This window comes from Xyrauchen texanus, chromosome 5 (assembly GCF_025860055.1).
Source record: "Xyrauchen texanus isolate HMW12.3.18 chromosome 5, RBS_HiC_50CHRs, whole genome shotgun sequence".
Lineage (NCBI taxonomy): Eukaryota > Metazoa > Chordata > Actinopteri > Cypriniformes > Catostomidae > Xyrauchen > Xyrauchen texanus.
Window position 1 is genome coordinate 33,652,445 of NC_068280.1, and position 26,455 is coordinate 33,678,899.

The 26,455-nt window shown below is 36.2% G+C and overlaps 3 protein-coding genes across 3 annotated transcripts in view; 2 read left to right on the forward strand and 1 right to left on the reverse strand.

Annotated features, from left to right (window-relative positions):
• The first annotated feature begins 1,360 nt into the window (after window positions 1–1,360).
• On the forward strand, window positions 1,361–6,772 carry tmem144a (transmembrane protein 144a). The gene is made up of 12 exons (XM_052127237.1): window positions 1,361–1,570; window positions 1,660–1,821; window positions 2,255–2,377; window positions 4,697–4,796; window positions 4,993–5,073; window positions 5,198–5,276; window positions 5,372–5,448; window positions 5,720–5,838; window positions 5,958–6,077; window positions 6,198–6,295; window positions 6,473–6,526; window positions 6,635–6,772. Exons 1-12 carry the CDS (start codon window positions 1,492–1,494, stop codon window positions 6,716–6,718), a joined length of 1,176 nt encoding a protein of 391 aa, XP_051983197.1. The 5' UTR covers window positions 1,361–1,491; the 3' UTR covers window positions 6,719–6,772.
• A 1,616-nt stretch (window positions 6,773–8,388) lies between these two features.
• LOC127644180 (mediator of RNA polymerase II transcription subunit 28-like) lies at window positions 8,389–9,639 on the reverse strand. The gene is made up of 4 exons (XM_052127239.1): window positions 9,451–9,639; window positions 9,112–9,178; window positions 8,771–8,883; window positions 8,389–8,586 (listed from the first exon to the last, which is right to left on the reverse strand). Exons 1-4 carry the CDS (start codon window positions 9,610–9,612, stop codon window positions 8,389–8,391), a joined length of 540 nt encoding a protein of 179 aa, XP_051983199.1. The 5' UTR covers window positions 9,613–9,639.
• A 3,785-nt stretch (window positions 9,640–13,424) lies between these two features.
• LOC127644179 (neuropeptide Y receptor type 1-like) overlaps window positions 13,425–26,455 on the forward strand; it is a 37,534-nt gene continuing 24,503 nt past the window's right edge. Inside the window, exons 1-2 of the mRNA XM_052127238.1 lie at window positions 13,425–13,511; window positions 21,200–22,037. Coding sequence (XP_051983198.1) covers window positions 21,312–22,037 — 726 coding nt within the window. The 5' untranslated portion in view covers window positions 13,425–13,511; window positions 21,200–21,311. The remainder of the gene's footprint in view (window positions 13,512–21,199; window positions 22,038–26,455) is intronic.

The following is a 26,455-nucleotide window of genomic DNA, read 5'->3' on the forward strand; positions in this document are numbered from 1 at the left end:
GATCAATTAGCAAAATATATTGTGGTATCAGCTTTTATTGGGGGTGGGGGAGAAACAACAAATTCTAAACTGTATTTTTTAATAGGAAAGGGGCCCAGAATATCTTGCAATGGCCCTCATTGTGGCATTTTTTACATGCTTTCAGTTGATAAAACTTAATACATCTAGAAAATTATCTAAATAAAATTAGACATTAATATTAGTTTGTTATAAACATTCAACAGTAAGATAATACATGGACTTAATAAATGTTTTTAGAGTTAAATCTAAGAAAGTTTACAAAGCCTTCTATTTCTTTCCCCAAAAACACACATTGGTCTTGTTAACCATCTATAAACAATGAGTCTTGAGTGTAATTTGAAGTTAAGTTTTCATTCATTTCACAATGGACAGTGGGGATTTGGTCATTAAAGTGACTTTGATTCACAAAGTGGGTAAAACAACCTGTTTAATCTAATTTAAGGCTATTTGACACACCACAAGCCAAACAGAAACCAATATGCGGAAACCTGTTACCTGCTAATTTCACAATTGTTTGACATTTGAATATAGTTGCTCATAGACTGATAATCAACAGTGTTCAAGTTCTTCCATCATCAGCAATTATTATTATAAAAACACAATGCTTTAGGTCAAAGACTGTGTCCAAAAGCAAAAGTTGACTTCATTTTTCAAAAGGTGTATGATTTTCGTGGAACACAACAAGAGTTATTTATAGCAGAATGTACAAACTGCTCATTTCCATAAATTGATGGAGAGAACATGGCAGTCAAATAAGATTTTCTGTGAATAGTAGGTGCAGCCTGTTCCTCACACAAAGCTTCATTGGTCCTCAGAAGACTTGAAATATAGTGAATGAGTTGAATGACTTCTTTTAAGATGCTTACATGGTGCTTTTTGTCTTTTTTGAAGCTGACATCCCCTTGTCCCCATCTACTTGTTTGTAAGGGAGCAGCATGAACATGCTCCAGAATTTCTCCTTTCGTGTTCCACGGAAGAGAGTCATAAAGGTTTGGAATTAAATGAAAGTGGGTAATGCTGAGATAATGCAGGCAGAAATTTTTATTTTTAGTTAAACTATTCATTTACAATAAAAAAAGTTGCTTTGTTAGGCAGTATTCTGGAGGTAGGACAGCATCAAGGCAAGTTTGAGACCACTAGTTACATTACTGCGTCCTCAAAGTATGTGCTAAAATCAAATGTCATTTTCACAGTTAAATTAAAACTGTCCCAACATCCTCCTGACTCAGTAAAAAAAAATCCTTAATCATCGTATTAAAAAGCATACATGTGGCTCATCACACCATGACACATACCAACCATGTTTCCTACAATCATGTGATCATGCCGATCAGCTGACACGGAAGTCGCGCTTATTCAACGAGCAGCTTTTGCTCGCTGTAGCTTAGTCAAGTGATCTTATAAAATTCGTTTTAATACAGTAATAGTCTATCTGTTAATTGTTTGAATGCGTTTGCCGGTGTGTTGAAGATGAATTTTCGCGTGGCCGCGCTCATCACTGCGGTCCTGTGCGCGCTTTCCTCCGGTGCCGCGCAACACCTGGACACAGGTAAAGAATGTGGAGTTGTATTTTTTTTACATTACACAATTACACTACTTCGATATTAGTAAAGTACAGTTTGTGTTGTGATGCGGCAGAGTGGCTGTCAGATGGTCCACACGTGCCGGTGCGGCTTCTGCAAGAATCCAACAGCACGACCAACTCGTCTGAACTGACTTATGGGTTCATATCATGCGCTGTGTCCGTCCTCTTCTACGGGAGCAACTTCGTGCCAGTGAAAAAGATAGACACTGGTGATGGTTAGTAGACCAGCCAACTGTTTACAACTGTCTGAATGCAATTTTAAAATTAAGGGTTTGTTTGAGTGTTAGGGTTATAGAAAGTAAAATAGCTCAATATACAACGAAATAAGTGGAATAGCAAGTCCTCGCCCTGATAGAAAAACAAGTGTGTGTGTGTGTGTGTGTGTGTGTGTGTGAGTGAGTGAGTGAGTGAGTGAGTGAGAGAGAGAGAGAGAGAGAGAGAGAGAGAGAGAGAGAGAGGGAGGGAGGGAGAAGGAGTGAGTGTGAGTATGTATGTAGCCTATCTTTTTAAATTAATAAAATAATGAAGAATTGTTATACACCATCTGCTTAATTCACGGTTTACATCAGTAATCTCACTTATGTGTTGTGTGTTGGCTCAGTAATTTTTTTATTCAGTTTCAGTTCACCCTCCTGCGTTTATGTGCAGGTATGTTTTTCCAGTGGATTCTCTGTGCTGCTATATGGACAGTCTCCCTTGTGGTAAACATAATTCTGAACAGTCCAAAATTCTGGCCTCTTGCTATGCTGGGTGGAGCCATCTGGGCTACTGGTAACTTCAGATTATTTATAATGATGTCATAATTAAGGTAGAGGCTATTTGCACTAAGTGTAAATGGCAACAAAAAGCATATTTTTTTTGCACTAAGTGCAAACAGTGTAATGCTATTTGCAGCCCTAATTAAACACTAACATACTGTAAAGGGGCATCACTGCAGAATGTTTACTGTGTTAATTTAGAGTCTACAGAAGCCCTACACCAACCCCATACACTTAAACCTAACCCTAACCATCCCTTACAAAAATTAACCATGGTTTTACTACAGAAACCGTAATATCACCATGGTATTTTGTAGTATAAAAATTCAACATGGTTACTATATTAACACCATATTCCTGTAGTAACACCATGGTTAATTGCACTAAAACTATAGTTTCTGCCATAAAATATGGTTACCACAAATTACTAAAGTAAAACCATGGTTAATTTTACCCAAACCATGGTTTATTTGACCCTCTTTCAATTCCCTTAATGACTAAATCATTGCAAGGAAATCAACCTTTATATTGATTTTCATTTATGATTATAAGTAGTATTAAAGGAAGTATTAATAGTGGGGACGGGGGACAGAATATGTCATCCACATTAAAAAAAATCACACCATTACACACTTGGGGGCTCAGATTGTCTTTAATTTCTCTGTTTCCACTGGTTTATTTGAGTGCAAATAGCCATGCTGTGTGGCAGGTGCTTTTTACACCTAGTGCAAATTGTCATTCTTGTAATTTAACAGCTGAAATTAACAACAGTTTCTGAATCTTGAGTGTTAATTAATTGGATCATATTAGTTCAGAAATAGTGTGTCAGTTAACTGTTACATACACCAGCAATTATTATATTCATATTAGTGGTAGACCAATAGTGGATTTTGACGATACTGATAACTAAAGTGGTGGAAAATAACTTGATTAATCTGCTGAAAGTTTTTAATTTATATTTATTTATTTTTTAAATGATAGTCTCTCCTTTCTGTGACATTGAGCCTTCAAGAGTCAATAATCCCAATAATAACAAGAAAAATTAAGACACTTTACATAACGCAGGACTTTTGAAATTATGGAGAATTTCCAAATTAAGCTTTTTATAGCCTATATATATCACCAGATGAAGGTTTTTGTGTATATACATACATCGATCAGCCACAACATTAAAACCACTTGCCTAATATTGTGTAGGTCTCCCTCGTGCCACCAAAATAGCACCAACCTGCGTCTCAGAATAACGTACTGAGATGCTATTCTTCTCACCACAATTGTACAGAGCTGTTATCTGAGTTACCGTAGACTTTGTTAGTTTGAACCAGTCTGGCCATTCTCCGTTGACTTCTCTTACCAACAAAGGGTTTCCATCTGCAGAACTGCCCCTCACTGGATGTTTTTGGTTTTTGGCACAATTCTGAGTAAATTCTAGAGACTGTTTTGTGTGAAAAACCCAGGAGATCAGCAGGTACAGAAATTCTCAAACCATCATGCCATGGTCCAAATAATTGAATCACATTTTTTCCTCGTTCTGATGGTTGATGTGAACATTAACTGAAGCTCCTGGCCCGTATCTGCATGATTTTATGCACTGCACTGTGGCCACATGATTTGCTGATTAGATAATTGCATGGATGATTGTTGGTGCCAGATGGGCTGGTTTGAGTATGTCTGTAACTGCTGATATACTGGGATTTTCACACAAAACAGTCTCTAGAATTTAGAGAGTTGATGAGAGAGGTCAAGCAAAAAGTATCATCTCAGAATGCCATTCTGAGATGCTATTTTTTGCTAGACCTCTCTCATCAACAAGGCGTTACCATCCGCAGAACTGCCGCTCACTGGATGTTTTTTGTTTTTGACACCATTCTGAGTAAATTCTAGAGATTGGTTTAGATTGGTTCTGTTTTAGTGGCACAAGGGGGACTTAAACAATAGTCCAGGTGGTTTTTATTTTGTGGCTGGTCTGTGTATACATTTCACTAGATGAGGTTTAATGAGGAATAAGGTTTTCATAATTATCCATAAGAAATGAAGTTGAAGACACGATGTATGTGCTGATGGGACACATTTATACATGGTAAACATTTTCTTTGCCTGGCCTTGCATTGATTTAGAACAGCAAATATGCATTAAAGTGAGGATACAAGTATGGATGGAAATTGTCAATGATGAAAGATTTAGATACTTCAAATCCATCTAAACAGAGGAATAAAACAAAAATATATCGGTCTACCTCTAATTCGTATAGAACTTAAAGAAATACTTTCCCATTATATTTTTCAATGATGACTGTGTGAAATTCTGTAACATATTTGTGTGTTCCATTAAGGTAATGTAACTGTAGTTCCTATCTTAAAGACCATCGGGCTTGGCCTTGGTCTTCTTATATGGGCATCGTTTAATCTGCTCATGGGCTGGGCAAGCTCACGGTAAGCAAAGTCTCCTAAGAATTCACTAAGGATCAAGATCTAGCACTTTAGCTTTTGTTTTGTTTGATAATCTGTAAAAGGAAACTACAAGCAGCCATTAAAGTCAAACCCACATCTGTATACTGTATGTAACCTGTATATTACTAAAAGGTTACGTGTAATATACACACGCACTGACTTCTCATGATGATTTTAGGTTTGGCTGGTTTGGTATTGAAGCTGAGACTGTTTCCAAACCAATACTGAACTCCTGTGGAGCAGGGCTATGTTTACTTAGGTACAACATGAATGCATTCATATTTGCTTTAGTAAGCCACACATTTCAGGAGTATTGTTATTTTTTTTAAAATCTCTTTTCCCTATTTTCCTCCCCCTTTTTTTTCTTGTGTTTGTGTTTACAGTGCCTTTGTTTTTTTCTTTGTGAAGAGTGATGTTCAAAGATCATCAACATCTGAAGAAACACCATTACTAATAGACCATGTATGGTAACGTGTGCTAAATATGTGAAATTCAGATTTTAATATAGATAATTTTTAAATAATCATATTAACTAATTTTATCAATCTGATCTACAGACTGTGAACTCAGACACTGTGGGCACAACAGATGATTCCTGGGTAGATGCATTAAGACCACGCACCAAACGCATTGTGTATGTGCACATGATTTCTAAGACATTACAGACATAACAAAAAGTTGTCGTCTGTTTTCTACAGCATCAAAAATGTACCCTTTTTTGTACTCACCACTAAAGCATGAATAAATGTTTGCACTAATAGTATCAGTCTCAAATCTGTAAATCTTAAAGTTTATCTATTGATCAATCTTGTTTATAACATGCAGTATATTATAGATTGGTATTTTATATCAGTTCAGACTTTTGCATGGTTGTTAGGCAGGGCTTTGAATGTTGTGTTTTGCAGTGGATCACTGCTTGCTGTTGTTGCTGGACTGCTGTACGGGTCATCATTTGTCCCAGTTCTGTACATTAAAAATCATGCAGCCAATCCAGACAGCCAATATAGAGGGGCTAGCGAGTTTGGTAAGTCCAGATTGCCACAAGACAAGCAGTGGTGAATTCTTGCATATTCTAATTAAACCTAAGGTGTTATAGAAATTGTATATGATGTATAAACAATTGATGTATTTGTGTGTGTTTAGATCTGGATTATGTCTTTGCACAGTATAGTGGCATCTTTCTCACTAGTACTGTGTATTTCCTCCTGTACTGTGCTGTCAAAAAGAACAAACCACAAGTTTTCTCTAAAGCGGTATTGCCAGGTAGTGCCAGGTTTTGTCACCAGTTTAATTTAATTGACACTACCTTTGAACATTCTTCTCATCTTTTTCCATTTACCTCTTCATAACTAAAGTTTTAAACCGAATATTTTATCCATGCAGGGTTCCTGTCTGGCATCATGTGGGGTGTGGCCACATGCTGCTGGTTCCTGGCCAACCACTATCTCAGTGCTGTAGTGAGCTTCCCTATTATCACTACAGTGAGTGACATATCTTTCTGCCTATCACAAAACTATTCAGTATTGTTATTGGACATTGGTGAAACATCTATTATAATATAAATCACATTATAAATGTAATGTAATAATCTTAGAAGGAACCGGCAGCCTGTTATTTTTTTGTCTTCTCTCATTGTGTGTATGTGTGGTTCATTACAGGGTCCTGGACTGATTGCAACTCTCTGGGGCATTTTGGTTTTCAAGGAAGTGAAGGTAAGGGAGGTGTGAGTGTGTGTGTGAGTGAGTTGTATTCCTGCTGTTAATTTTACATTTTGCTATTGAAATCTGTCTAACAATTTCCCCTCTCCACGCCTCTCTCAGGGTTTGCAAAATTACATTGTCCTCATCTTCGCTTTCTGTCTTGTTCTATGTGGGGCATTATTGACTGCATTTTCGAAGGTTTAATTGATTTGTAAACAAGAGCAAGAAATGCTCGAAACAAGAATCATTACAATCATGATGTGTTTTAATATTTTAATTGTATTTTTAAAATTACTTCTGTTTTAAATATTTTTGATAATGCAAATTAGAGTTCCAGTTCCAAATAACACCAAAAACCTGTACATATTTAAGGGAAAAACATATTGTTTTTATGTTACAGCAATATGTATCAGTTTTTATTTTTATGTATTGGTTACATGATTCACTCAAAACAGAGACTTCATGTTCTTGTTTATGACTTCATGAAGTCATGTTAACACCATAGTGAACCTTGTTACACTTATGTTTATTGTCTATTTGCACATTTTCATTTATACTTGGGTATCTAAAGGCACAGAATAAAATGAAGGAATCACAGATCTTTGAACTGCAATAGAATATGCAATTAATTCGACTTTTAATTATATTTTGCATAAAGAAAAGTATGCATATTTTAGAATGATTATTTTTACATTGTAATTTTTTTTTTTTTTGTATTTCCCATTTCTGTACAACAAATACTGTAATGCAATTATTTTTTTAAATGTATAACAGTACAACAAATAGTACTGTTATATTAATAATATACAATGTAAATGTCCTTTTACTTGCATTACAGTAAGGGTTAGGCTAGGCTAACTTTAACCCTAATGAGAATGAGATTTTTCATGCTTTACAAAATGTGCTTAATTATGAAAATGCAAAGATCATAATGATCCTAAAAATGGTTTGATATTCATATATAATATAAACTTGAATTTGTGGGTGAAATATGACCCAGACGCGTTCTTGAAAAGAAGTTTTTCATAGCTTTTTTCTATATCAGTGCAATAACCTTTCCAAAATATGTCAGCGGTCTTAGCTGTTAATATTTCCCATTGTTGTTAATGTTTTGTTTTTTTTTCTTACTGAAGGGAAATTAATATTCAAACACATAGTAATTTTAATAAACTTAAAATATTGCCAAGATGAATATTTCTTATGTTAATATGAAGCTTATATCCATCCAAAAATGCTGTGATGTGATTATGCAGATTTGTGTGAAGTTGCATGTTGTGCAGTTAGAGGTGACCACTGCAAAAATGAGGTGACTCAGAATGGCCACCTCATTTTTTTGAGATAAGATGTGCTTCTCCAGTGAGGCACAGCACTGGACTCTCAGGCCAAGAGATGCAGGAAGTTGAAAGGTACACAAGAGAATCAGGGAACAAAACAGAAAATGTAGTCATTTTCAATTGTCAAAATTATGTTTACTGTAAACTGTACAAAAGATGTTTGAATCAAATAATCAACCATGTAAAACACAATTTCTCTGTAACTAAAGCCATTTTCACTCATTGTACCTCCTGTTCCAAACAACCACATGTCTGTCATTTAAAATCATGGAAATGTGATAAACAAATTAAGTATGATTGTGACCAGAGGTCAAAGACCATTGACATACTCATTATGGGCACTTAACGACTTCTAAAGCCCTTGATCAGAGATAAGTGAAAAAAAAAAAACGTAATGTACATACATAACATGATGACATCACTGACAGGGACTACAACAAGGGCTTTTCGTACAAGTCACTGGGAGAGCTTAGGAAGTGGCCCATCATGTGTATGACCTAGAATACAGTCCGAAAAGGGATCTAGATCTCTGCATAGGTATCAGTTCGGTTTCATGGGTGCAGGAAGGTTGGCTGAGGCCTGCTCCAGAAAAGCCAGTGGACCTTGAGGCAGTTCTGTGGGCTTCTTGTGCTGGATGTTGATGTCCTCCAGCACCTGCTGCCAATGGTGGATCTTGGCAAGATGTTTCTGAATGAGCATCTCTTTCCTCTGGAGTTCATTTTTCAGTTCTGATGCGTCCTGAGAGAGAGGTATATAAAATAAAGCATGTTTAAGGCATTACGATGGGATGCAAAAACGTACATTTCTGTAATTAAGGTGTTATTTTCTACATTAACAACACTGTGATGTATAGCTGTATCTTTAATACAGTTATGGAAAACTAGAACAACTGGGCATATCTAAAACATGGCATGGGGTTTACCTCTTTTTCCACCTGTTCTGGTTTCTGTACAGACAACTGCAGTCTTTTCTGAAGGAAGAAGCATTCAGTCTGTCTGGCCACATCTAGAAAGTTCTGTATACACTGATCAACTCCTGAAAGACACAAAGAACATACACATTCATTCAAATATATGTACAGTATGTAATAGTGGTGGGAAAACACTAACAACAGTAGCATTGTATTACAATAATACCCTTGTATTCTTTGAAGTGCCTAGTATTAATACGATAATAAATCAAATACACCATGGTATTTCCATAATTCAATGTGCCATGGTACCGCCATTCCTTTTGAAAAAGAAACGAGAAAAAATGTTTTACCAGTCCGAATTTCCTCCTGGTCTGTTCCATTGACATAGTCTTGACTCACGAGAGATGCAAAACACGCCTATGAGAAATAAAACATTAAGTTGCTACTAGAAGCTAATGAAATCTGAATAAAACACGCCAATGACAATCCTTTGGTCATTATTGACACGGTTTGGTAAGCTGTCCAAAACAAAGCAAACAAGACATGTCTGCTGTATGCATAAAAACGAACATCACATGTGCATTAATCATAATTTGATCTGTCCAGAAACAGTCAATCTTTGCTTTCAATGGACATGAATTCTCCCATTGACATCGTTTAAGCAGCATAAGGTTTCTTAAACTTCTTACCTCGAAAGAAGCTTCCAGCTCATCAACCAAAGTGCTGTTTGGGTATCTATTACCAGGTGGGCCGGCTAGAAGCCCTGGCTGACCTTGACCACCGGTACCTGTAGTTTGATGAGCTCCAGGTGGCTGTTGACCAGGGAACATTCCTCCCATTGACGACGCCATTCTTTCACTGGCATTAACTCTTAACTGTTTTTTTGCGCATGAGTCAAATGACGTCACAGATCTGTGACGGTGTAACGTGTCGCCACCTATTGCACGGAGCGTTAAATGCTATTCAAATCCATACATTCATATGTAATAAGTAAGTTTCATCATCCAATGAGAAAATAAATACGTTTAAAAGTGTTAGCTTTGGTAAAACTGTATTATTTACTGTTGTTTATGCCAATTTTGAATTGAATTTAACACTGAGAAAATGCCTCCAGGGGGCGCATGAGAGCACAGAAAGCCAAATTCCCAAGTATTACTGAAATACAAACTTGGGCAGGTTTTTGCTTTATTGCAGATATTTGCACACTGAAATTATTAAATGAAGTTAGATTAAGAATTTAATATATGGTTATTACGTATAATGCAAATCTAAATTCTTCCAAACGTTTTTTTTTTTTTTTCAAATAAATAAAATAATGTATTGTCCAGTAATTACAAACGACTGTGGCTCATTCTGATCAGCGCTGAAATTACGATCGGTGTGACGAGCGATGACTAGGTCTTTAACTTGCTGCTTCAGCAGTGGTTTGGAAGAAATTGAACACCTAATTGTGGTACTGAGAAACGTATAATTCCATTTAAACTGGAATACTATGTGAAGAGTTAAAACATAAAAAATATTATTTGAACCTATCATATTTGGTAAATTGAAGACAACGTCTAGGCTACTAAGCCCCGCCCACTTTAAGTATCATTCGACCTGTTCGAATAGTATCAACTATTTCTAGTTTTTAAACGGATTAAATGTACATATACATATTTTCTTCAGTCATGAAGTCATTATCGAATGTCTAATTGCTAATTGTATTTAATATACTTTAAAAGATATGATCCTAAAAGTACTGGATTAATTCTGTGAAGAATTGCCCAGTTCAGAACATGTTTTGTTGTCCAGTATACTGGAAAAATATTCTGCCAAAATCATGTTTGAACTGATCTACTCAGATATAAAAAAAAATATATTTTCGTTCTTAAGTTATTATGTGCTGCATACATACTAGTTACTCTACATGGTGCATGATTGGAGTGGCAGCTTCATGCCATTTCACATTGTTCATTACACAAACATAGATACATAACTTTGCCCTTTAGACCTTCACACTTGCAGAGACATCTGAAAAAATTATCCCTGATAGATGAGAAGTGGCAACTCACACAAACAGGTCAGAGTGAATGTTTACTGACATTTATAACTCCAGAGGTACTGCTAATGTAACCGGCAGAAAAATCTATAAAGCATCTTTCTAGTCGTCAGAGGATTTATTGACCTGACAGCATCCATATATTCAACTCCATCATTATTCTATCACTTGCACTCAAAAGTTTGGAATCACTAAGATGTTTTATGCTTTTGTAAGAAATCAGTACTTCTGTTTACCATGGAACCCCGAAAATAAAGTCACACATTGTAGTAGTGTTCTAAAATTGTTATTACTATTTGGAATTTTTTTATTGATTTTTTATTCAAACTTAAAAAGACTTTTAATGGCCGACATCAGTTTCAGCAGCCATTACTCTATTCTAAGAAAATACTGTTAACATATCTCAAGAAATTATTCTAATGTGCTTATTTGGTTTTAGAGAAAACTTACTTACATTATTTTCTTAGCACAGTGGAAAATTGTTGTGAATAATAATCATATGAATAACGTTTGCTGTGCTGTTGTGGAAGCAGTTTGATTGTAAGGTCCATGAGAATTGCCCTAAAAGCCAGTTACATGGGATAAAACATCACCTAAATATCTTAAAGGAATGTTCCAGGTGCAGTACAAGCTAAGATCTATCAACAGCATTTGTGGCATAGTTTAGATTACCACAAAACTGATTTCATTTATTTTAATAATTATAATTGTATAGGGTTATAACCTTATCTCTGTAAAGTTAAATATCCAATATTTCAACTTATGTTATTAAGGTTAGTAATCAATGTTATCTCACTAAAATCTTGTTAACAGTATAATGTTTTCGTCTTATGGCTAAACTTTTAAAAGAATGTGTATAATTGAAATGTTTATGAACTGGACCCATTCACCTTCTTGTATTAAAGGAACAGTTCACTCAAAAATGAAAATTGTCTCATCATTTAATCACCCTCATGCTGTCCCAGATGAGTATGAATTTCTTTCTTCTGCTGAACACAAAGAAGACTTTTAGAAGAATATCTCAGCTTTGTATGTCCATACAATACAAGTGAATCGTGGCCAGAACTTTGAAGGTCCAAAAAGCAGATAAAGGCAGCATAAAAGTAATCAATTTGACTCCAGTGGTTAAACCGTATTTTTCAGAAGCGATATAAGTTTGGGTGAAAAACAGATAAATATTTAAGTCCTTTTTTTACTATAAATTCTCCTCTCTGCCCAGTAGGTGGCGATATGCGCAAAGAATTTTAATTGCCAAAAACAAAAGAAGAAGAATGTGAAAGTGGAGATTTATAGTAAAAAAAAAGGGGAATGAAATATCGTTCTGTTTCTCACACCTATCATATCGCTTCTGAAGATATGGATTTAACCACTGGAGTCATGTGGATTACTTTTATGCTGCCTTTATATGCTTTTTGGACCTTCAAATTTCTGGCCACCATTCACTTGCATTGTATGGACCTAAGTTATTTTGTACAAATCAACATTATACCACAAATGCTGTATGTAAGCTAAACTTGCATTGAACTCTGGTCACTGGTCTGCAAATGGAGGATTCTTTGATGAACATATGAAGAATCCAGCATTTATTTGAAATAGAAATAGTAATTTATAACATTACAAATGTCTTAACTGTAACAATGTATCGATTTTATGTAACTTTGGCGACTAAAAGCAGCATCAAATGCTTTAAATAAAACTTTCATAGTGATTAAAATGTTTTTAACTAAACTTTTAATTTCTGTAATATATTTTACGGTATTAAATGTCATAAGATATTAAATAAAATAAATGACAGAAAAATCTTGCCTGATTCCCTCCAGCTATGCATGTAGTAACTGAGGTGTTTTGGTATTTTAGTGACCACGTTCAATTTTGAAACGGACAATGAACCTTTAAATGGGGCAAATCTACTACATTTGTGTTTACCTTGAGGTATATAGGTTACTGTTTAGCCTACAACATATCCGAAGTATAGATTATATAAATAAAACCTATATTAAATGGGATTATTGTCTTCCAAATCCCCTCATTATGTACGCTTTTACACTCTTCTTCTCACTACTGTGCTGCACCACCAGATGGTGCTGCTCTATTAATCCAAAAAGATTTGATATTTTGACACCTGCAGTCTTATTTTAAAATGTCTGTGTATTCTGGCTTATCCCTGATTGTTTTGTCCAGAAGTCAGCCATGGCATAAGAATAAGACACATATTATCAACCTAAAAAATAACTGCATCTCTGAGTGACTGACATTTGATGGAATATGAAGACACCGGCTTCAAGGATTTTTAACATGTGTCCTTGCCTGTTTTTGGACGGAAAAGCTTTGATAAAGTTCTGTTTACATCTGTGATCTAAGTCATATTCAAGAACTGGCGACCCGTTTGCAGTAGCACTTGGAAAAGTGTCATGTTATGAATTTATCACGGTGTCACAAGCTGTGAATTGATGGCGTTTGGTGCTTTTGGACAGCCACGAACCCTTGCTCTGCCCATGTGTGTAACGCATGGGCAGAGGCGCCGTCGAGCCAGCTGTCGGTGTCGGTTCAGCGTGCAAGCAAAAGTGACAGTGGCATCATTCTGACCGATGGAGACGTGTGCGCGCAAGCATGGGGAAGTACCAGAGATCTGCTCACACACAAACACTCATTCAGACTGACGGAGAAGCGTGTGTGGATTCAGCTTTGACCGTGCGTAAAACGCTGCAGGTAAGACTCGTTCAATTTTTGCCTCCTTTGAACGCGCTTCTTGGAGACGCGCAAGATTTTTCTCCTCTATCCTAATTTCTGACAGAAAAGCTTCGTTTATTATTTGAAAACAGGCACCCACGCAATGGGATTCCATCTTTCTCTGTATGTTTGGAGTTAAGATGCGGTTCACTATAACTCGTTTTTCTTCCAGATAAAATAGCCATTATGTGCGAAACAGATTCGACCTATATTCCATATTACATTTGTACAAATAAACATTTTCCTTTGGGAAACCCGCGGTCAAACGCGCAATAATAAGTGCAGCTGATGGGAAAGAAGAAATGGACAATAGGGCTATGAGGAGAGAAGTACAGTATACCTGCCGGACTTTGAACTGTTTACAAACACTCAATGAAAGCACTCAACACAGTAGTTTTAATGCTCATAACGTGCAATAAGTGTACTTAGCTACTGCTCATCGAAACGGTCTCCCCTAGGAACGAGAGGACAGTAAAGGGATGCCTTACACTTAACGTTTTATCCCCATGGTTGGTCTTTTCGTGTTTTGTTTTTTAGGGATCGGCGGTTAGGGTTAGGTTTCAGTTTACTGTTGAGAGTAGACGTTGTGATAATTTCAAGATTGTATTTTTAAACACTAGATACATCTTATTTTAACTGTTGTCTTACTCTGTGAATTTGTCTTTTATGGTGTTCTATAGGTGCAGACTGAAAATATCAAAGTTCATTTTGTGTCATTCTAGCAGAGATGTCTATGTTATGTATGTTATGAAAGAGATGAGTGAGACAGAGAAAGAGATGGTTAGCAGGAGGAGGAATAATCATATTAATTAATTATATTTTATGTGTTATGATTTAAGGATCCTTTTTGATCTACTACGTTATAAAGACTTCTGACATTATATAATTTGTTTAAGACCTCTCTGTATCTCCTCATTTTTTCGCTCCTCTATCAGTTTATATGTCAAGTGATTTCTAAAGCACATTTCTGTAAGATTTGAAACATTCTATCAGACAAAGAATGTGTTTGATTGTTATTAAATTGCATTGTGCCATCTCTAGCTAAATTAAAGGAATAGTTCACCCAAAAATGAAAATTCTCTCATAATTTGCTCACCCTCATGCCATCCCAGATGCGTATGATTTTCTTTCTTCTGCAGAACACAAATGAACATTTATAGAACAATATCTCATCTCTTTAGCTCCATACAATCCAAGTGAATGGTGACCAACAATTTGAAGCTCCAAAAAAAAGGAAACATAAAAGTAATCCATAAGACTCCAGTGGTTTAATCCATGTCATGTGAGAACAGACCAAAATATACCTCCTTTTTCACTGTACATCTTGCCATTGTAGTCTGTAGGCATGAACATGATTTCTAGCTCGATTACACTTTGTAGTGCTTGACGCATGCGCAGAGCGCTATATGACGCTTGGAAGTGTAATCAAGCTTAAAATTATGATCGCCAAGTAGACTGCATATGTCAAGATTTATAGTGAAATAGGTGTTACATTTTGGATGGTTCTCATCCAAAACTGATTGGATCGCTTCAGAAGACATCTATCTGTCTGTCTGTCTGTCTGTCTGTCTGTCTGCCTGCTTGCCTGCCTGTCTGTCTGTCTATCATCTAAAATATTTTTCATGGAGCCTACACAATGTATTTTCAGTAACAAGTATGTCTTTTTGTGGTTTGGTAATTCTAATCGTTCAGTTTAATATAATGTTATTTTTTAAAATAACATATAATATCATAGTATTATTATTATTATTATTATTATTATTATCATAATGATAATTTGCAACATACCTGTTAAAATGTTTTAGGCCTTTTTGAAAAATATTGCACAGTAGGGATGTCTTCAAAAATCATAGCATACATAGTTTTAATTTATCGATTAACCACATACAATGTTCAGTAAACATAAAAAAAACAAAATGTATATTTGGTGTGACCACCTTTGCCTGCAAAACAGCACCAATTCTCATAGGTACACCTGCACATCTATTTTTGCTGTTTATTTTTTCAATTCTATTGTCTTATATTTGCAAAAGGAATATTTAGGTGTCAACATTTATATTACCTATTGACACACTAAAGCTGAAGATATAAATAACCATCTTACGACAAATGATAAAAAATGTTTTGCACAGTATTGTACAACTAGAGGCTAAAGAGTAGGCAAGCACAGAAGAGAAGACAGACATTATAATTCACCTGTAATATTGTTGCATGTAATTTGCTATAAGTGGTAATATCACAAATATAAAGTCATTGTTAATGACACTTGAGTTGTTTTCACAATGTAAAATGCGAACTGCTGCATGGAAATAAAGCTAACTAAACTCAGAGCACCTCTTGAGAATGTCTGAAATAATTTGTAGCATTCTTATAGTCGTGCAAAACTGTTTTGAGAAGAAAGAGTGAGAACTCTATGCATGTGCGTGTTCTGTGAGAAGTGCTCGAGCTGTGCTCAAAGCGTCACTGAACATCTGAACACACTGTGAATCAGACGGCATCAACTGCTTTCTTTTGTCTGTTCTTCGAAATATATCAAGTGCATTTCTTCAGACCATAAAAACTATAGTCTTTGTGTCTAATGGCAATTCTTGTCAAATTTCACTCCGAGAGGTCTTACAGGTCACCTGCCACAGTGGCAGGTAGATGAGCAAAATTAATTGCTCATCTTAAAGATGAGCGGGTGTTAATTTCAAACACTGGCTGTGACATAGTTATGCCTTCTGAGAGGATTGACGTAACAGGGTTGACAGTTTTACAGTTTGACATTACAAGCCTTGTGCCATTACAATCCAAGGTCATGAATCTAGAGGAAGCTTCTTAGAAAGAGAATGCAATGCTGATATTTCTACAAATATCCATTTTTCAATTATCAGCTGTTTACTAAACAAATTTTGGACATGGACATTCACTACTGACATAGCCCAACAAAGCATAAGATAAAGATTAAACAGTCTTTAACTTGAACTTAAAGTGTTATGAACTTATAAATTGATAATAATGCCATTATGATAATAATGCCACAATAATTGTTTTTAGCCCTTTTTCTCCCAAATTTGGCATATCCAATCCCCACTACTTAGTAGGTCCTCGTGGTAGTGCGATTACTCATCCTTATCCGGGTGGCAGAAGACACGTCTCAGTTGACTCCGCTTCTGAGACAGTTAATCCGTGCATCTAATCACGTGGCTTGCTGTGCATGACACCACGGACTCACAGCATGTGGAGGCTCATGCTACTCCCCGCGATCCACGCACAACATACCACATGCCCCAATGAGAGCGTGTTACCCCAAGTTACTCTACCCTATCTAGCAACTGGGCCAATTTGGTTGCTTAGGAGACCTGTCTGGAGTCACTCAGCACACCCTGGATTCGAACTCGCGACACCAGGGGTGGTAGTCAGTGTCAATTCTCGCTGAGCTACCCAGACCCCCATGACAAGGTTTTTTAATGGAATTGTCCATTACTTTAAAAACGATGGTGATGGTAACCAGGTTGAGACAGAACCTGAGAACTGTGGACAAAGTATTTTATACATTGTCCATTATTAATTACATAAGTCAGCTTAAATAAAAAAATATCTAAAGAGAGAGAGAGAGAGAGAGAGAGAGAGAGAGAGAGAGAGAGAGAGAGAGTGTGTGTGTGAGTGTGTGAAGAGAATAAAGAATTAATGGTAGCTTGTTTTTCTTATTAATATTAATTTTATAATGTTCATATATGCTAATTCAGCAAAGAGAAGTTGGAAAAAAAAATTCTTCACTTTTTTTTTAATCATCCTTATGATAAAACATCTATAATTAAAACAAGGTTACTAGAATTTTTATGTGTTTCAAAAAATAGCATATAAATCACACAGCAAAAGCTAGCATCAACTATTAATAGTTAAATTCATGTTTTACACAGATGTAAATGAGGAAAAGAAATATTACATATTTAATAGGATAACCCAGAATTTTTTAAAGATACCATTCATATCAGCTTCGTTTAGCTCTGTTTTGTCAATGAGTCTCTCTATGGGGCTCACAAAAGTTGATGACCTAATTACATTGTCATGGCACTGGCATTACAAGCCTCTGTTGGCTCTTGGAAAGACAATAAATGCTTCCAATTTTCTGTTGATTAGCTCATAAAACTTGGCCGATTTTTACAGTACAGTCTAATATGATATTATTTGATATATTAATGAGTCAAGTTTACGAGTTACAACAGTGCCATAATTCAACCTAAGCTAATATGAACTGGCCTACTTAAAACTGTTTGGTGATTACCTCTATGAACATTAACAATATAAGAAACAGCGGAAGCTAGTAATTATAGTGAGGAAGAGAGAAAAACATACAGAAAAGATCAATCCTAGCATAAAGGACTGACTTAAGAATGCAAAATGGGATTATTTGTGCCTTTGGACTAATAATCAGAATCAAGACCACAATCGTTTTAAGATTTTAAAAGCTGTTAAAAGATTATTTTGTTAAACAAACAGGCAGGTCAGACTGTCATTCCCTTTCAATTAATCCTTTCTTCTGTTCAAGCAAAACAAATATTCCAGTACAAGTTAAGTTCAATCGACAGCATTTGTGGCAGAAAATTGATTACAACAACAACAACAACAAAAAATATATATATATATATATATATATATATATATATATATATATATATATATATATATATATATATATATATATATTTTTTTAGGCACTTAGAATGGAAGTGAATGTGGCCTACCTGTAAACATTAAAATACTCACTATTTCAAAAGTATAGCCACAAGACATAAACAATACGCATGTTAATATGATTTTAGTGTGATAAAATCGTTTATTAACCTTTTCTGTGTAATGTTATAGATAATTTTACAACTTCATTGCCCTTATGATTTAATGTCAATAAATCATAAAATTACTGTAAAAACAACATTTAAACAGCCTTACAGCTCAAATAATACATGAGTTTTAACAGAAGATTTAAGTGCTTTTATAGAAATTATAAGCGTCACATTTCTGCCTTTGAACCCTCCATAAATTGGCTACATTCACTTCCTTTGTATGTGCCACACTGTCACCTCAATTTTGCTTTTTTTAAAGAAAATGAGGGATGAGTTGAAATTATTTTTGTGGTACTCAACATTATGCAAATTCTGTCGATTGAGCTTAACTGGAACCTGGAATTTTCCTTTTAGGGCTTGCTTCAAATGCTTACATATTCCCCTTGTAGCCCACTACCCTTAAGATCATTTTGTAGAACTGAACTATCAAGGGAATACTCTACAGAGCATGTGAAGGGTCTGCCATTTAACATCAGTCTATTGGGAGTTGCTACTCTATGTGCAATCAGATTGCAGTTAATGTGCGGTGACCATTGTATGTACAACTACCAGTAAGAAAAGGTCGCTCTTAGTCATGGTTGGGCTTAGTGAAACAGTTTTGTGTTCAAATAGCCTATAATTCATTCTTTTTTATTATTATTATTTAACACATTAAAATATAAAACCAAATTAATTTAGAGTTGAATTTGACTGATGTGTGTGTGTGTGTGTGTGTGAGTGAGAGAGAGAGAGAGAGAGAGAGAGAGAGAGAAAAAGAGAGATGATAGAACCACAGACCTAAAATTGGGAGGCTTTGTCACCTCTGTTACCTTGACAACCTGTTTCAGAGTCTGACATATAGACCAGTGCAACTCATTCAGTTCAACTTAAGACTTTCAATTTATGTCTAGACTTTTTATGTGTCATGGAATGCAGAGGCAGGAAACCAATTACAGAGTAAAAAGTGGATTTATTTCTAAAAAACAAAAAGCAACATAAACTCCCGCAAGGGGGAATTTTTTTTTAAACTATCCCAAAAGGGAAAAACACAAAATAAATAATCCAGGCACGGGAAACAGGGAACAGGACTGACTGTACTACTGTGCTACGGGAACTAGGGAAGGAGGAAACAGACCGACTGACAGCACCGACATGAGAGAACCAACAAGACAGGAAACAAGACAAACTGGCACTTGACAGCAAACACGAGGAGACTAAAATAGGGAGAGAAATCAACAGGTTAACAAAACAGGGCAGGTGTGACTAATGAACTAATAATGGGCAAACAAGGAGGCGGGGTATAACGTAAGACAGAGAGACATACGGCGATACAGAAACAAAACAAAGCCATGTACTCTCACAAGACAACAAAACACAGAATGGCATGAGCACACATTACCAAGACCATGAGGCAATATATGCACATGCCAACTGACAAACAAGATGAGAGAATGCGTAGCAACGGCACACAAAGAGATGCCACTCATTCTCACACTAAACAAAACCTGAGCGTACACCGTGAGGCAAACAGCACGTGATGCACACAACAGGCGACAAAAACAAGACATGACACCTGTGTGAGGGTTCGGCCACACACACACACACCCGAGACCTTTGACCGAAGTGACCAAACCTCAGCACAACATGGAGACAACACGAGGCACACACGTGTTCACGAGTGACAGACATACTATTGACACAAGTGCATGCTGCCAAGATGACATAAGCGTGATGCACCCATGTCAATAACAGACAGACATGGAGCACGAGTGTCCGAATCCCGACACAGACAGAAATCGAACCAGACAGGAAGTCAGGAGGCCGAAGAGCGCACGGCAGGGAATACAAACGAAACCATGCACTCACACACAGACAAACAATGTAACACAAGACAGACATGGGACGATAATGCCATGATCCTGTCAGACAAACATGTGACATTATGTGTAAATATCTGGAGGAAATAAGTATTTACGGTTATGTACACTAACTGAGCACTTTAATAGCAACACCTGTACACCTATTATTCATGCATTATCTAATTAGCCAATCATGTGTCAGCAGTGCAATACATAAAATCATTCAAATACGATTCAGGAGCTTCAGTTAATGTTCACATCAACTATCAGAATAGATGGGCTACAACAGCAGAAGACCACATCAGGCACTTTATTAGGACCATAGTGTTCCTAAAAAAGTGCTCAGTGAGAGTATATGTATAAGTGAGCCTACACCCATTAGCTTTAGTCTAAATATTAACCAGTTGCTCAGCTACTGTTTGATAGCATCATTATGAATATACAAATTAAATAGACTTCCAAAATAATTTTAATTAACTTCTCAGTTCCATGCACATGATGCAGTCCCCTATCCCACACACACACAAAACACGTGTATAATTAAATAGCATTTGGACATGATACAATTTTTAATATTATACATAGATAGATAGATAGATAGATAGATAGATAGATAGATAGATAGATAGATAGATAGATAGATAGATAGATAGATAGATAGATAGATAGATAGATAGATAGATAGATTCGTTTTTATTTTAATATTTGTTGGATGGCACTGGGTGTTTCATAATTACTGCACAATTAAAAGTGTATTAGATAGACTTGCCATTTAAAATTGCAATATGACTGTATTGGTCATAGAAATCAAGGTCAACAAGGTTAAAAACATTTCCAAAGGTGTTTCTTTAAGATTAAGAGCATTCATTTTTAAATAAAACTGACAGGGACATGTCTAGGGTTTATTGATATTTATAATCGGATTGATCTGTAATCAAACATGACATTAGAGACAGTTCTGTCCTTTAAGTATTGATCTATCTGTTGTCATATGTCCCCACAGTGTGTTGTCTGAAGTAGGACAACATGATCCTGGAAAGGTCATCATTACCAGTAGTGAAGGAGTCTATGATCTGCTGATATCACATCAATCTCAACCAAGACCAGGTGGAACAATGTCAACCTCTGCCCTGTTACCATCACTTCCACCAATAACAGCTCTGAACTGTTCCTTGGACCCATCGAATTCCTCACTCGCCAACCTCTCCTCAATCGCTTACAGCGACGAGTGTTATGGCAGCTATTCTTTGTTCATTGTCATGGCGATTGCTTACAGTGCTGTGGTGCTGTTGGGTGTTGTGGGCAACCTGGCTCTCATCCTTGTCATAGCACGGCAACGGGAACTTCACAATGTAACAAATGTCCTAATCGCAAACCTCTCTGTTTCTGACCTGCTGATGTCCCTGGTGTGTCTGCCGTTCACCTTCATTTACACCTTCATGGATCACTGGGTGTTCGGTGCGGTCATGTGTAAACTCAACAGTCTAGTTCAGTGCTGCTCCGTCTCAGTGTCCATCTTCTCATTGGTCCTGATTGCTTTTGAGAGACACCAGCTCATCCTCCACCCTCGAGGATGGAGACCCAGCCTGAACCACGCCTGCCTGGGCATCAGTCTCACCTGGGCCCTGGCCACTCTTACTGCCACACCCTTTCTGTTGTTCTCCAGGGTGACAGACACCCCACTGAAACAGCTGCCTTCAGTGTTTCAGGAGCAGTACAGGGGAAAGGAGGTGTGTGTGGAGGAGTGGCCATCCAGAGAACTCAAGCTCACCTACACTACTGCCATGCTGGTACTGCAGTACATCACTCCTCTCACTTTCATCTTCATCTGTTACCTGAAGGTAAGAGCAGAGAGAATGAGACTGGAGTGAGAGTGCATTTATTTGATTGTGTGTGTGTGGGCAGGTTTACGAGGACGGTTTTGTAGGTTACAGACCGGTAATTACAAGGGTATTACGCTATAAATGTGGTTTATGAGGACATTTCTAGTGCCCCATAATTCAAATCGCTTAAAAAAACATACTAAACCATGTTTTGTTTATGTAACAAAAACCATGTTTTTGTTTTTTGTGAGGGTTAGGTTTAGGGGTAGGGTTAGAGGATATAATCTATAGTTTGTACAGTATAGAAATCATTATGTCTATGGAGAGTCCTTGTAAGGATAGCCTCACCAACATGTGTGTGTGTGTGTGTGTGTGTGTGTGTGTGTGTGTGTGTGTGGCTTTGATTATTTACTCAGCCTAACACCACTCCAAACCTGTATGACTTTCTTTATTCCTTGGAACACAAAAGGTGATTTCCTTCACAGAGTTTATTTGCCATAATGTAAGTGAATAGTGACTCTGATATGTCAAGTTAAAAAAAGGCCATAAAAACATCAACATAAAAACACAGTAAAAGTAATCTATAGAAATACTTTTAGGTAAGCTTAGTTTTTAATCTTTTCTTCTGGGTAAATTATTTGCTGCATCAGAACCGCTTAGCCATTTTCATGATGACACTCAGCACACATCTTGTTTACTGTTGGTTGTGTATGAAAATCAACATGTCACAACACTGTCTTTGCAGTGTAAAGGCAGCTGTAAATGGTAAAATTCTGTAGGTGCAAGACAAAATAGATGAATCGCAATTCAGTATGCAAATAGTATTATACAAATATTGCTGTTGGTTAAATTATGAAAATTGTTGTATAAAATTATATTAATGCATAATTAAGACATAATTAATTAAATTTCTTCAAGTATAAAGTTTACAAAAAACAATATCTGACCTTTCCTTAATTATGGGTTTACTTTAGAAAACCAAAAAGTAAAATGTTTAAAAATGCTCTGTGGGCGATGGAGAGCCCACACTCTTCCATGTTCAGATGTCAGTCTGAAGGATCTATCTACACCCCCAATTCCTGACTGGTGTATCAGAGCATAGTGTACATCTCCTATGAAAGATTGTTATTCAACCAGATGTACATTTCTTGTTTGCTCTTTTCTTGTCCCTAAAGAGTTCAGCTCATGTATGACCAGAGAGGTTAAGGGTTAAATGGGACTTCGAGAACTTTCCAGTTTGACTTTTATTCAGGCTTCTCTAAGAGGGCTGGCACTTACTCGTAAATGTTAAGTTGGCATGTTTAGTGTTTAAAATTTCATGATGGTAAACATAATACAATCTTGAATTGTTGCAATGTAAGGAGAACAGGCTTGATTAAAATTTATTTTCACATCAGCCTCCCCATAAAAAAACAAAATTCCCTCATGGACCATAGGGCTGGGCGACATAGCTACAAAAATTATATCACAGTATTTTTCAGCCTACTGACGATATTCAATATATTGTATAATCTCTATAATTATGTATTTGCTCAGAAATTGTTCAATATAGATATTTTTGTAATGAGAGGAATCATCATTTCCTCCAAATAACCATTGTAGCCAAGTAGATTCAAGATTTTAAAGGCGTTGAATAAAAATCTATTTAAAAATAATAAAAGCATGATTCCCCACACTTTTTCACTAAATGAACACTAGGGAGAATAAGATTAAATAATTAATAATAATATATAATGCACATTTATATTTATATTATATATATACAATGATGCATAGTTGCTTAACAAAAAGCATTAACAAAATATTTTTTTAACAAATATTCATTTTTTTTTTTTTGTGAATGAACAAGGTTTGCAAAAACTAAACATAATATATTGGAACCCAGTTGAAAATTGCATACTACTAAATTATTACTGTGGGAAGCAGTCAAGTTTATGATTATAATGTAATACTGAATTATTACTATTATTCTGAGGATTCGATTTGTTTCTTTAAAAATAATAGTGTATATTACTGTCCTATTTACTTCACCATGACCTAAAGCTTTTATTTTGACACTGAAACTGCAGTGTGTAGTATACAATGTCCTGCATCGGATGAAAAGTTATCTCCTCCCTTTCTGTTATTCTGTGCACCTATGTAGATATTTATAATAACTTGTAACAGTTTCTAATGTTTGGAACTTCGCAAATTCTTGAAACTGCAAGTAATTTTCTTTCACAACTGCATTTAAAGGTGCTAAAACATGAGCCCATGAGCCCTGGTGTTTTGCTGTAATTTTGATTAACTGTGCAGACCTGAAATATTTTGAAATTACCCTACTAATGCGCTCTCTATGAAACTTAATGGCCAAATAAAAAGCACATTAAATCTATTGTCAGTATATCGTAGGGATTATATTGTGAATATTCACTATATCACCCAGCCATAATGGACCGCCACTTTAAATAATGCATTTATTTCTAGTTCCAAAACACTTGCCATACAGCCTTAAGCGAAACCCTGAAAGAGTAAGTGAATGACATTTTAGATGACTGACGATTCATGTGATTGAAATTTCATGAACACAATATGAACATCCATAATCCTGTTCCTTTTAGCCTTTTTACTCTGCACTACCTCACTGTGGGGGATTTTTAAGGACTGCTTGTAGTGGATAGATTCAATTGAAGCTTCACTGTGTGATAATATATATATATATATATATATATATATATATATATATATATATATAATTTATTTTTTTGGAATTCCCAATTCCCAATGCACTCTAAGTACTCGTGTTGGCATAGTGACTTGCCTCAATCCGGGAGGAAGAGGATGAATCTCAATTGCATCCATGTCTGAGACCACCAATCCACGCATCTTATCACGTGGCTTGTTGAGCGCATTACCACGGAGACATAGCACATGTGGAGGCTTCACGCTATTCTCCGCGGCATCCACGCACAACTTACCATGCGCCCCACCGAGAGCAAACCACATTATAGTGACCACGAGGAGGTTACCCCATGTGACTCTACCCTCCCTAGCAACAGGGCCAATTTGGTTGCTTAGGAGACCTGACTGGATGTGTGTGTTTGTGTGTGTGTGCGTGTGTGTGTGCGTGCACGTGTGTGCGTGCATGCATGCATTTGTGTGTGTGTGTGTGCAGGGCCATTTCTAGGCATAGGTGAACTAGGCCAATTTTGTTATAAGGAGAAAGAGGAAAAGAAAAAGAAAGAAAAAGTTGATGTATGCGATGCAACTATTAATTCATAGACCTGCTAGCTGTTAAGATGTTAGCTAGCTAAAATATGTGAGCTTATAAATCCAGTCCTCGCAAATTCATAGCTAGCTACCTGCTATGTTTATCCTAGGTTATGTTCAGACTTGCAGCAAAAATCCGATTTTATTTGCCTATTCAACTCAATTCAATTTAGTTTTTTGTTGTCTAAATAGGAAAAAAAAAACAATAAATTTTATTTTTGTTCATGTGTCTTAGTCTGAATGCTCTAATCGGATATATTGCTAGTTTTTTGTTGTCTGACGTGTCAGGTGTTGTGTCAAGAAGACTTAATCACATTAATGACAATGACCACTACTAAGTTTAAGCAGCTAAACATTAGCATGAAAGAAATACGGAATTTTTTAAACACTACCAGAAAGACAGTGGTCATATGCAGCAGTAATGGGCCAATAGAAATCTCGCTTAGGGTGTCAAAATGTTCAGAAACTGCTCGTATGTGTATGTATGTGTGTGTCCATCTGGAATGGTAAACTGCTCTGCGAGGCTCAATAATGAGTTGAGGCCAGTCTCAAAGGGACGGACACACACACACACACATAAAAACACAAGGCTAGTCACTGACAAACACACATACAAGCACATACATACAAACATATACATTCAGGCATGTCTCTACCAGTCTATGACATTGTCTAAGATAACTGCTGTTTTTTTGTTTTGTTGTTTTTTATTGTCCTAGCACAAAAAAAGTGTTTAGACATAGCTCACTGAAACTGAATGTGTATTCTGACTGAACATGACCAGCAGCCAACATGACCTGCCACATCAGCTCACTGCCGACACACACACTACTGCTGCAGGTATTGTAAGATAAATGGAAACAGAGAGAGAGAGAGAGAGAGAGAGAGAGTAGGGCAAGAGAGATAGACAGAGAGTGGCATAATAAATAAGAAAGAGAGACACAAGGTGAGAAGTGTCTGTGCATTAATGGATCATTTAAAATTTCAAAGACCTAAAAGATCACAAGCATGAGTCATAATATTTTCCTCCAGCAAAGAGTACAAAAATAGTAATCATAATTATAAATAAAAAAAATAGAGAGAAATGTGACAATACAAAGGATTAAAACTTTATGAAGTAAAGTTTACATATGAAAAGCTGTAGCTTTACAGTAATGGGTTTAAAATGGAGATTATTATGCTAATAG

Bases quoted from the DNA above. Each gene is read 5' to 3' on its own strand.
- tmem144a (XM_052127237.1), top strand. From the start codon at position 1,492: ATGAATTTTCGCGTGGCCGCGCTCATCACTGCGGTCCTGTGCGCGCTT. The intron at 5,839-5,957 runs GTAAGTCCAGAT...GTGTGTGTTTAG, and splicing joins TAGAGGGGCTAGCGAGTTTG to ATCTGGATTATGTCTTTGCA. The intron at 6,078-6,197 runs GTAGTGCCAGGT...TTATCCATGCAG, and splicing joins CTCTAAAGCGGTATTGCCAG to GGTTCCTGTCTGGCATCATG.
- LOC127644180 (XM_052127239.1), bottom strand. From the start codon at position 9,612: ATGGCGTCGTCAATGGGAGGAATGTTCCCTGGTCAACAGCCACCTGGA. The intron at 9,179-9,450 runs GTAAGAAGTTTA...TATTTCTCATAG, and splicing joins AGCTGGAAGCTTCTTTCGAG to GCGTGTTTTGCATCTCTCGT. The intron at 8,587-8,770 runs GTAAACCCCATG...CCTCTCTCTCAG, and splicing joins CAGAACAGGTGGAAAAAGAG to GACGCATCAGAACTGAAAAA.